The sequence below is a fragment of the Indicator indicator genome, chromosome 37 (assembly GCF_027791375.1).
Source record: "Indicator indicator isolate 239-I01 chromosome 37, UM_Iind_1.1, whole genome shotgun sequence".
Lineage (NCBI taxonomy): Eukaryota > Metazoa > Chordata > Aves > Piciformes > Indicatoridae > Indicator > Indicator indicator.
Genome location: NC_072046.1, coordinates 3,212,076 through 3,223,597, shown reverse-complemented (window position 1 = coordinate 3,223,597; position 11,522 = coordinate 3,212,076). Strand labels below are relative to the sequence as shown.

General features: G+C 66.3%; 1 protein-coding gene across 1 annotated transcript; it reads left to right on the top strand.

Moving 5' to 3' along the window:
• Positions 1–1,111: 1,111 nt before the first annotated feature.
• On the top strand, positions 1,112–10,514 carry ITGA2B (integrin subunit alpha 2b). Its single transcript, XM_054396428.1, has 30 exons — positions 1,112–1,269; positions 1,347–1,477; positions 1,558–1,655; positions 1,738–1,903; positions 1,979–2,028; positions 2,565–2,610; positions 2,801–2,929; positions 3,016–3,063; positions 3,543–3,586; positions 3,699–3,758; positions 4,131–4,183; positions 4,316–4,524; positions 4,700–4,882; positions 4,975–5,020; positions 5,092–5,196; positions 5,367–5,422; positions 5,522–5,673; positions 6,010–6,123; positions 7,294–7,364; positions 7,445–7,592; positions 8,195–8,287; positions 8,389–8,468; positions 8,597–8,671; positions 8,743–8,845; positions 8,925–9,077; positions 9,169–9,279; positions 9,386–9,499; positions 9,712–9,819; positions 9,895–10,017; positions 10,419–10,514. Exons 1-30 carry the CDS (start codon positions 1,112–1,114, stop codon positions 10,512–10,514), a joined length of 3,123 nt encoding a protein of 1,040 aa, XP_054252403.1.
• Positions 10,515–11,522: the final 1,008 nt, after the last annotated feature.

Below are 11,522 nucleotides of genomic sequence, written 5' to 3'. Positions count from 1 at the left end.
CGGGGAGCCCAGGACCCCCCACACTCCCCAGGCACTGCCTCAGTTCCCACCTGCAGCTTCAGACTGGAGTCAAAGGATGAAAATCCCAATTCCAGCTGAGGGGCTGGATCATGGACATGGACTAGTGCCACCAGCTCTGGGGTACACCAGTGGTGCCAGCTCTGGGGGCACACCAATGCCACCAGCACTGGGCTGCACCAGTGCCACCAGCTCTGGGGAGCACAAGGAGCCCCCTGCAGCTGGGTGCCCTTAATGAGGTGCTGCTAAATGAGCTGCAGTGGGGCTGGCTGAAGGGGTTTGGTCCAGAGGGTCTGGTGGCCATCATGGCAGCATTGGGCCCCAGCAGCTGCTGGCCACCTGGCTTGGCATGTGGGGACATCTTCTCCTCCAGCAAGGACAAGGAGCCCCCTTGTTCCCTTGGCTGCAGCCTGTGCCCAGCCCTGGCACCCGTCCCCTCACCCTGGCACCCATCCCCTCACCCTGGCACCAGTCCCCTTTCTGGAGCTGCTGGCAGTCCCTGCCAGGCACTGGTGCTTGGTGCCTGGGCTGCCCCTATCCCACTCTTGCCCCATTGAGAGGGGTTTGGGGTGCCTCCTGAAGAAGGGGAGGTAGTTTGGTGGCAGTGCCCAGTGCTGGTGGTGAGAGTGGGGAACCCGGAGAGATGATGGACAAGGACCTTGGGGGGGATGATGGATGAGCCCCCCCCATTTCCTCTGGCCAAGCTGCAGCTGCCTGCACCCCAAGATAAGCATCCAGAGGAGGAGGGCTGGATTTGACCCTAGCAGTTGGGGGTGGGGGGCAAAGGCTGCTGAGCTGCTTCCTGCTGTGGCCATGTCCCCCCCTGCCACCTCCCGTGTCCCCAGCTGCCACTGCCACCTCCTGTCCTGCTCTGCCAGCTGACCTGGGCACCACCATCCCCCAGCTAAGGGCAGCTTTTGGGTTCAGTTTTGGGGGCACCCCCAGCACCTCCAAACCCCTTTGGCTCCCTGGTTGGGAGCAATTGTGCTGCGGGGGGGCCCTTCCTGTGTCCCCATCCCCACCACCCCGAGCTGCATCCCCCAAGATAAGCAGGGACCTGCTGGGCCTGGCAGTGCCACATTTCAGGGTGACAATGGAGGCTGCTGCCACCCTGCTCCGGGCCCTGCTGCTCCTCGGGGGGCTCTGCTTCCCCCCTACCCTGGGGCTCCTCCAGGACCCCCCCACCGTGTTCGAGGGACCCCCCAACAGCTACTTCGGCTTCGCCCTGGATTTCCACATGACTGGGGACAGGTAGAGAGACACCAGGGCACTGGGGCCGGGCACAGCACCCACTTCCCCCACCCTGACACCCCCTCTGCCCACCCCAGGCCCAGCGTGGTGGTGGGGGCACCCCGTGCCAACACCTCCCAGCCCGGCGTGCTTCAGCCTGGCGCCGTCTTCCTCTGCCTCTGGCCTCCCGACGACTCCCCCTGCCAGCTCCTGCCCATCGACACTACAGGTGAGTAGGTGCCATGGGCTGATGGCTGGGCACGGGGGGGGGCTGCTAGCCTGGCACCTTCCCCCTCTCCCACTCCACAGGGGACGAGACCGAGGTGCAGAGCAGCCTGGAGCTCCACACCTACAAGTCCTACCAGTGGCTGGGCGCCACCGTCACCAGCTGGGATGGCAAACTGGTGGTGGGTACCCCCCGGCGGGTGGGTGGGCACCTTCGGGTGGCAGGAAGGCGGGCACCCACCCTTTCCTCATCCCCGTGGCCAGGCCTGTGCCCCGCTGCAGCACTGGAACGCCATGGAAGGGCAGCAGGAGGCTTTCCGCACCCCCACGGGCAGCTGCTTCGTGGGTGCCCGCGGGCTGCAGCGCCTGGCCTGGTACTCGCCCTGCCGGGACCAGCTGATGGCCAACAGCTACCCCCGGAGCGGCTACGGTGAGCGGGGGGCGGAGGGGGGAGGAGGAGGGGTACCCCCACCCCAGCGGGGCTGACCCTGCCCTGTGCCCGCAGCCTACGACCGGCGCTACTGCGAGATCGGCTTCAGCGCCGCCGTCACCTCGGTGAGATGGTGCCCAGGGTGCCCCTGGGGATGCCCACGGGGATGTGCCAGGGGGGCCTGAGGCTGGGGCGGGACCTGGGGAAATGTGGTTGGGGTGGGGGAGTCAGGGAGAGGGATGCCAGGAGGGGGATGTTTGGGTGGGGGGTGCCAAGGTGGGGATGCTGGGGTGGGTGATGCTCGGGTAGGAGTGCCAGAGAGTCAGATGCCAGGCTGAGGGTGCCAGGGTGAGGGTGTTGATGTGGGAGTGCCAGGGTAGGAGATGCTGGAGGGGGGGTGCCAAGGGAGGGAGATGCTTGTGTAGGAGATGCTTAGGTTGGAGTGTTGGAGATGCCAGGGTGAGGATGGCATCGTGGGGATGCCAGGGTGAGGCTGTCAGGGTGGGGGATGCTGAGATGGGGGAAGCATAGGTGGGGGTGCCAGGGAAGATGCCAGGATGGGAATGCCATGGAGGAGGATGATTAGGTAGGAGATACCAGGGTGAAAGATGCCAAGTAGGGCATACCCCAGGGTGGAGGTTGATGCCAGCTTGCCCCACAGGATGGCACTCTGGTCCTGGGTGCCCCCGGCGGGTACTTCTTCAAGGGTGAGTCTTGCACATTGGGCACTGCCATCCACAGTGGCTGGTCCCAGAAGGACCTTTGGGTGGGCACAGCAGAAGGAGGGCACCCAGGATGGGGAACTCCTGTCAGTGTCATCTGCAGTGGCACTGGCAGCCTGGAGCAGGTGCCAGGGGGGGCCTCATCAGTGCTGGCACCCATCCTGGTGTCCCCCAGGGCTGCTGTACCTGGTGGAGGTGGATGCCATCCTTGCCCGCTTCCATGGCAACTCCCTGCTGTGGCCGGAGCGCCCAGGCCGCCCCACGCAGATCCTGCTCTCCATGGACTACAGCGATGCCTACCGGGGTGAGCAGCGGGCACAGGGCAGCCCTGCCCCATGGCCAACTTGTGCCAGGCCATGGCAGGGCTCACTGCTGTGCCTCGCTCTGCAGGGTACTCGGTGGCCGTGGGCGAGTTTGATGGCAATCCCCAAACCAAAGGTACGGCCAGGAGGGCACAGGGGCAGGGATGCCTGTGGGGAGGGCACATGGGTCCCGGGCACCCTTGGGCTCTGCAGTGCCCTCCCTTCCCATGGGAGGAACGTGGGTCATGCCAGCCCAGGAGTGCTGTCCATCCCTGTGCCCCATGCCCACCCAAGTGCCAAGGGTTATCTCTGTGTCCACTCCAGTGCCAGAGATATTCCTATGCCCACTCTCCTATCAGGGGCTATTTCTGTGCCTACCCCAGTGCCAGGAGCATCCCTATGCCCATCTTAGTCCCAGGGTAACCCTGTGCCCACCAAGTGCCAGGGATATCCTCTTGCCAACCCCTGTGCCAGATGGTATTCCCCATACTGGGGGTATCTCTGTGCCCACCTCAGTGCTTAGAGGGTAACCCTGTGCCCACTCCTGTGCCAGGGGTATCCTCATGCCCACCTCGATGCCAAGGTGGGGGCACTCAGGGCTCTTGTCCCCTGCAGAGTTCGTGGTGGGGACTCCCAACAAGAGCAACACGAGGGGTGAGGTGAGTGGTGCCCAGTGGTGCTTGATGGTGGTGGGCACACTGCTGTGGCTTGGCACCCCAGGGTGGCACCTGGGATGTGGACAAGAACAGGTCCTGATACTGCTCTGGGCAGGTGGAGATCTTCAGCATGGGGGGGAATCTGCGCCGGCTGTGGGGCATCACCAGTGAGCAGGTACCCCCCTGGCACCGCCTGGCACTCTGCCCACTAACTGCCACCCCACAGCATGCAAAGCACCCAGCCCCCAGGTGCCATCACCCCGTGGCACTCTGACCCATCGCCCCCAGTGCCTTTCCCACTGTCCCCAGTGCTCCGCTTACCCCTGCCCCTTCCCACTGCCCCATATCTCCCTGGTGCCCACTGCCACCCTGCCCATTGCTGGTCCCCCCCCAGCACCCAGGGCTCCACAGCCCCACTCTGTCCCAACCCCACAGCCCCTCGCCCCCCCCCCAGCACCCATGTGCCCTCCTCGCCCTCCCTCATCACCCAGTGATGCCCTTAGCACAACCCCCCTCAGTGCCACCCACTCATCCAGACCCTTTCCAGGTGGCATCGTACTTTGGGCACACAGTGGCTGTGGCTGACGTCAATGGGGATGGGTGAGAGCTGCGGCTGTGCCCCCAACCCCTGCTCCCAAGGGGGGACCCTAGGGGGCTGCCTTCTTGCCTGGCACACCCCTGGCTGCCGCCAGTCCCCAAACCTGGGGACCCTGATCCCCATGTTGGGCACAGGCACCACGATGTGCTGGTGGGTGCCCCCCTGTACATGGCCTGGCACCCCAGCGGGCAGCGCAGCGAGCTGGGACGCCTCTACCTGTACCTGGGTGGGCAGCAGCAGCTCCTGCCCCAGCCCCACCAGACCCTGACCGGCACCCACCCCTACGGGCGCTTCGCCGCCGCCATCGCCAGCCTCGGGGACCTGGACAAGGACGGCTATGACGGTAACACCGGCCTGGCACCGGCGTGGTGGCGACAGGGTGGGCTGTGCCAGGGGCCGTGCCACCTCCCCTCCAGGCCCCCTCGAAGCTCTTGGGGAAACTGAGGCTGCAGCACCCAGCTGAGCGGTGGTGCTGGGCTGGGGCACCCCGTGGGTGCTCACGTCCCCTGTGTCCCCAGACGTGGCCGTGGGTGCCCCGTTGGGGGGTGAGGGTGGCAGCGGGCAGGTCTTCATCTACCGCGGGCAGAGCGAGGGGCTGCAGCTGGAGCCCACCCAGCGCCTCGCCAGTCCCTTCCCCGGCCCTGCCGCCTTCGGCTTCGCCCTGCGCGGTGCCACTGACCTGGATGGCAACGGCTACCCAGGTACGGCCCTGCCGCGCGGCCACCGCCCTGCCGCCCCCGGTGCCACCCCGGTGCCACCCTCCCTGTCACTGACCCCCTGCTCGTCCCCACAGATCTGCTGGTGGGGGCTTACGGGGCGGACAGGGTGGCCGTGTACCGGTGAGTGCCAGCGCGGCCCGAGGTGCCCTGCCCGTGTGCCCTGGCACTTCAGCTCTGCCCTTGTGCCCCAGGGGACTGCCAGTAGTGGTTGCCCGGACTCGGCTGAGTGTCCCCGACGGGCTGAACCCCAAGACTCTGGCGTGTGTCCTGCCCACTTCTGGTGCCCCTGTCAGCTGGTGAGCCGCGGTGTGGAAGCACTGCCTTGGGCACACTGCCTTGGGCGCACTGCCGTGGGGACACCACCGGCATGGGGACACCACCGGCATGGGGACACCACCGGCATGGGGACATCACCCTGGGGGTGCGGACAGGTCCCTGAGCACCCCTGGCCGCTGTCCCCTCGCAGCTTCCCCGTGGTGCTGTGTGTCAGCGTGAAGGGCCAGCACCTCCCCCAGAGCGTCCGTGAGTGTCAGCGTCACGCGTGGGGGACAAGGGGCATGACTGGGACGGCAAGGGGGTAGCACCGGTGCCATGCCACCTCTGCCTGCTGTACCCTGCCAGCCCTCCACGCCGAGCTGCAGCTGGACCGTCTGAAGCCCAAACTGTCCCGAAGGGTCCTGCTGCTGCAGAGCCACCAACCGTCCTGGCACGGGGAGCTGGCACTGACCCCGGGGGCACCCCCCGTGTGCCACAACCTCACTGCCTACCTGCGGGTACGTGCACAGGGACAGCACAGGCTGGCACGGGTGGGCACAGTGACATCTCCACCAGGGGAGAGTGGGGGGCAGGGGTGGGGACAGGGACGTCTCCAGTCCAAGAAGGGTGGGGGACAGCGATAGGGACAGTGATATCCCCAGATGGCATGGGGACAGGGGTGGGCACAGTGATATCCCCAGCTGGCATGGGGACAGGGGTGGGCACAGTGGCATCCTCAGCCAGGACAGGGACAGGGACGGGGATGGTGGTGTCTCCAGCCTGGGTGGGTAGGTGCCTGGGGCAGGGTGGGTGCAGGGTGCCCACTGGGGTGCTCTGCCCATGGGTGTCCCCAGGACGAGGCTGAGTTCAAGGACAAGCTGAGCCCTGTGGCTCTGAGCCTGCGGCTGGCACTGCCCGAGGGGCCCGAGGGGCTGGTGCTCTACGGGGACACCTTGGTGCAGGAACAGGTATGGGGGCACACGCTGGGGACGTCGCTGCTGTGCCCCAGGGTGGGCTTTGTCCTCACCACTGAGCCAGGACACCTGTGGGTACCCCCAGCCCTGTGGTCCCCAGCCTGTCCCCAGTGTCACCAACCCCTCCCTGGGATGTAGCTCCTCTCTTCCCCACTGTCCCCAGGATGCATCCCCAGTACCCTCCAGTGTCCCTGCTCCCTCCTCAGGTTGTGCCCCCAGTCCCTCTCCACTGTCCCTGTTACCCACCCTGGGATGTGCCCCCCCTCCACCGTCCCTACTCCCTCCCTGGGATGTCCCCCCAGTGCCCTCCACTGGCCCCAGTCCCTCCCTGGGATGTCCCCCCTCAGTGCCCTCCACTGCCCCCAGTCCCTCCCTGGGATGTTCCCCCCAGTGCCCTCCACTGCCCCAGTCCCTCCCTGGGATGTCCCCCAGTGCCCTTCACTTCCCCAGTCCTTCCTGGGATATCTCCCAGTGCCCTCCACTGCCCCCAGTCCCTCCCTGGGATGTCCCCCCAGTGCCCTCCACTGGCCCCAGTCCCTCCCTGGGATGTCCCCCCAGTGCCCTCCACTGCCCCCAGTCCCTCCCTGGGATGTTCCCCCCAGTGCCCTTCACTTCCCCCAGTCCTTCCCTGGGATATCTCCCCAGTGCCCTCCACTGCCCCCAGTCCCTCCCTGGGATGTCCCCCCCAGTGCCCTCCACTGCCCCCAGTCCCTCCCTGGGATGTCCCCCCAGTGCCCTTCACTTCCCCCAGTCCTTCCCTGGGATATCTCCCCAGTGTCCTCCACTGCCCCCAGTCCCTCTCCGCCATGACTCTCCAGTACCCCTCACTGTCCCCTCTCTCACGCAGCAATGTCCCCCCCACAACATTTCACTGTCCCCAGTCCCTCCCCGTGGTGTCCCCCAGCAGTCACCACCGTCCCCAGTCCCCGATGTCCCCTCAGTAATGCCCCCTGGTCCCCAGCCCCTCCCCGGATGTGCCCCCAGTTCCTTGTCTCCAGTCCCTCTTCACACTGTCCCCTCTGTGTCCCGTCCCCTCCCCCCGCCCAATCTGCAACCCCCCTGGGATCTGCCCCTACCCTCCCTGATGTCCCCAATCCTTCCCTGCCACGTCTCCTCTGTTGTCCCCGTCCCACCCCTGCCCCCCTGTGCCCCGGTGCCCCCCAGACCCACCTCATACTGGAGGACTGCGGTGAGGACAACCTCTGTGTGCCCGACCTGCACCTGGCAGCCGACACGTGAGCACCCGGGGAGGAGCGGGGGGGCTGCTTGGTGCCACCCATGGGTGCTGAGCCCTGTGCCCGTGTGTGTCCCCCAGCCCCAGCAGGCGCCTGCTGATCGGGGCCGAGGCTGCCCTGCACCTGCGAGCCAGTGCCAGCAACCAGGGCGAAGGAGCCTTCGAGACTGAGCTGCGGCTGCAGCTGCCCCCTGGCACCCACTACCAGGCAGCCCGCAGCAGCATCCCGGTGGGTCCCCAGTAGGGGTGTGCCAGGGAGGGCCCAGGATGAGTGGGGAGCCTTTGGTGGCCACCATTTTGTAGGTGCCTGGTAGTGATGGGTGCCAGGGGACACCCAGGAAGGGGTGAGGGTACCACTGGTGGGCATTATGCTTTGTGTGGGTGTCTAGTGGTGGTGAATGCCAGGGGTACCCAGGGTGAGAGAAGAGCCCTGGGTGGCCGTCACCTATTGAGTAGGTGCCCAGTGGCGATGAGTGCCAGGGGATGCCTGAGAGATGGTCAGGGGACCCTTGGTAGCCATCACCCTCTCAGTGAGTGCCTGGTGGTGATAGGTGCCAGTGGTGCCTGGCATTGAGGCCTCTGGTGGCCATCACCCTTTGTGTGGGTGCCCCATGACCATGAGTGCCAGGGGATGCCAGGAGTGAAATGAGAGGGCTCACACCCTGGCCTTGGTAGGCATCACCATTCATGTGGGTGCCTGGGGATGCTTGGTGCCAGGAGGTGCCCATGGTGAGGGGGCTGATGCCCTGCCCTTGGACCATGAAGGTCTCCAGGATGGTTGGTGCATGGGGAGGTCCATGATGTGCCAACTCCCATGTGCCCACCCTGCAGGGGCAGGAGAAGCTGAACTGCAACCCCAAGAAGGAGAACGGGAGCCACGTGGTGCTCTGCGAGTTGGGCAACCCTATGAAAGCAGGTGCCCAGGTAAGGTTCCCCCCTCTGTGCCCATCACCCTGGCACCAGGGCTGGGCATGGCTGGTGGCAGTGGGTCACCTACCCACCCACCTCACCCTCCTGCTCTCCAGATCACTGTGGACATGGAGCTGAGTGTGTCTGGGCTGGAGGCCATGGGCGATGCCATCACCTTCCACCTCCAGCTGCGGAGGTGACACCATGCCAGGGCCCTGCCCCCTTGTCCCCTGCCCACTGCTGGCATTTGGGCACCCGGGATGTGGTGGCCTCAGTGCTCTGCCAGGCTCGGTGGCCACTCATCAGCTTCTTGTGTGCCCGCAGCAAGAACAGCCCCAGCTCCACCAACGCCTCGGTGACGGTGCCCGTGGAGGCAGAGGCGGTGATGGAGCTGCGAGGGTGAGGGTCTGGGGGGCACCGGGGCCCGGGTGGGGCACAGAGGGGACACTGAACCCTCCCTCTCCTGCCAGCAACTCCCTGCCTGCCACCACGGTGCTGCCCACGAGCTGGCAGAGGGTGGAGGGCAGCCGGCGGCTGGAGGATCATGGCATCAAGGTGGAGCACGTCTACCAGGTAGGGTCCTGCGCCCGTGGGGGCGGGGTCACTGCCCCCCCTGCCCCCTCACTGCTGTCCCCTCCCTGTCCTCCCTCAGCTGCACAACAGAGGTCCCAGCACTGTCAGCGGCATCAGCCTGCACCTCGCTGTCCCCAGCCGGCTGGGTGGCCGCATCCTGCTCTACCTACTGGAGCTGAGCACCGAGGGGGGCATGAACTGCACCAACCTGCCCGACCTCAACCCTGAGGAGGTAGGGTGCTGCCTGGGCACCGGCAGCCACCCGCTGGGTGCTGGGTGGGTGCCAAGGTAGGGGTGCCCCCATCTCCTTTACCTCCTTCCAGCTGGAGCTCCCCCAGCCCACGGGCACAGCACCACACAAGGGCACCCACGAGCGGGAGCGCAGGGAGGTGGAGGAGCTGCCCTGTGCCAGGCTGGAGGAGCTCATCCCCGTGGTGAGTGTTGTGCTCCTGGGGACCTGCACCCACGCTGGGGTGGGTGGGGAAGTGCCCCTCGGGGTGCCGGGGAGGGGGTCAGGGTGATGCCTGCCGTGCCCCACAGGACTGCAGCAATGCCACCTGCGTGAGCATCTCCTGCTGGGTGCCCAGCCTGGCCAGGGACCAGCGGGCACTCGTGAGCGTCCAGGCCCTGCTCTGGATGGACACCCTGCAGCAGGTAGTGTCCTCTGGTGGGGACAGGGAGGGCACAGGGCTGGCACAGTGTCCCCAGGGTGCTCCTGCCACATCCTCTCCTGCACGGTGGTGCCCAGAGAGCAGCCCTGGGCACACTGGGTGTGGGGTCATGAGTGCCCCACTGGCTGCTGGCACCCCTGACACCGTGTCCTGTATGTCCCCGTGGGTCCCACGCATGTCGCCGTGGGTCTGCAGAGGGAGCACCTCCTGAAGCAGTTCTGCATCCGGTCCCGAGCTTGGTTCAACTCCTCGGCCATGCCCTACCGCGTCCAGCCCCGGCTGCTGCCCGCTGGGGAGGCATCGGTAGGGTGACACTGGCACACGGGGCACAGGGACAGGCTGTGGTGGCACCGGTGCCACCCACCTGTCCCTCTGCAGATTGCCACCGAGGTGGTTCGTGCCAGCCCCGGGGGCGAAGGGGCCGTGCCAGTGTGGTGGGTGGTGCTGGGGGTCCTCGCTGGGCTCCTGCTCCTGATGCTCCTCATCCTCCTCATGTGGAAGGTGAGTGGGCACGGGGGGGACACTGGCACACTGGTGGTGCCCTCCCCCACGGTGCTGGGATCGAGCTGGTACTGGAGAGACCCATGAAATGGAAAATCCAACCTGGGCACTGGGGGACACAGGGTGGGGGGCAGCACGTGGGATGATGCCATGAGGTCCCCTGGGGGCAATGCTGTGGGGTCCCCCGGGGGTGACGTCACAGGGTCCCCCAGGGGTAATGTCACCGGATCCCTGGGGTAATGTCACAGGGTCCCTGGGGGTGACGTCACAGGATCCCCGGGGGTGACATCACGGGTCCCCAGGGGTAATGTCATCGGATCCCCCCGGGATGACGTCACAGGATCCAGGGGGTGACGTCACAGCGTCCCCCGGGGTGAGGCTGTCACTGTGCCCCCTTCCAGATGGGCTTCTTCAAGAGGACTCTGCCACCCTCCGAGGAGGACACGCAGGAGCTGGTGCCAGGCCAGTCCCAGGAGCCAGAGGGAGCCCAGGGCTAGCAGGGTCCCTTGGGGTTCCCCTGCACCCCCACTCCATGGCATGTCCCCCAGCCCAGTCCCTATGTCCCCTGCACCCCTGGGTGCCCCCTGTGCCCAGCACCTCGCTGGACAATAAATCTCTGCCTGGCACTGTGGTGGTGCCCATGGGATGATATGGGGGTGCCCCCTCCCAGGACCTGTACCAGGGGAAGCCTGAGGACCGGACAGGGCACACCCCCGTGTGCCATCTGGGATGCCCCAGGGGCCAATGTGCCTCTGCATAGGCCTGGGGGTGGGTGCCTGGGAACAGGAGGGGGGTGAGAGTGGTGCCAGGTGGGTGCCCGGGCAGGGGACGGTGGTGATGGTGGGGGCAGTGCCAGGGTGAGACTCAGGGGGCTGGGGCAGTGCTGGAGGGTGGGTACCAGAAGGCTTGGTCCTAGGGGGGTTCTGTGCTGGGTGCTGGTGTGGTACTGGGGGGTGGGTACAGGGATCACCTCCAGGATGCTGCTGCCATGCTGGGGTTGGTACCAGGGTGGTGGCAATATAGTACTGGGGCTGATACCAGGGCTTGAGGCAGTACTGGGCGTGGGTGCTAATACCAGGGATGTGTGCGGGGATGCTGGTGCTCATGCCAGGGGATACGTACTGGGATGCTGGTGCTGGTGCCAGGGATGTGTACTGGGATGCTGGTGCTGGTCCTGAGTCCCAGTGCTTTGGCTCAGGCAGCACCAGGGGTGGGTGGTATACCTGTGGGTCAGTCCCAGGATGCCACTGCAGTGCCAGTCTGATAGTGGGGCTCGGGGTGGGTCAGGTGGGTCCCGGGATACTGATGCTGGGATATTGGGTGCCAGTGCAGGTTACTGGGATCAGTCCCAGGATGCTGATGTGGTCCTGGGGAATGGGTCCTGGCATGCCGGTGTGGGCACTGGGTTCGGTGTCGGGATGCCAGGGCCAGCATGAGGGGGGAGCGGTGCCGGTGTCAGGGTGGATGCCGGTACCGGGATCAGTGCCGGGATGCTGTTGTGGTGC

What these genes read in the sequence shown, in the direction of transcription:
- ITGA2B (XM_054396428.1), top strand. Translation starts at nt 1,112, where the DNA reads ATGGAGGCTGCTGCCACCCTGCTCCGGGCCCTGCTGCTCCTCGGGGGG. An exon ending in GCTGGGATGGCAAACTGGTG is followed by an intron (nt 1,656 to 1,737) that starts GTGGGTACCCCC and finishes CCCCGTGGCCAG; the next exon opens with GCCTGTGCCCCGCTGCAGCA. An exon ending in GGATGGCAACGGCTACCCAG is followed by an intron (nt 4,883 to 4,974) that starts GTACGGCCCTGC and finishes TCGTCCCCACAG; the next exon opens with ATCTGCTGGTGGGGGCTTAC.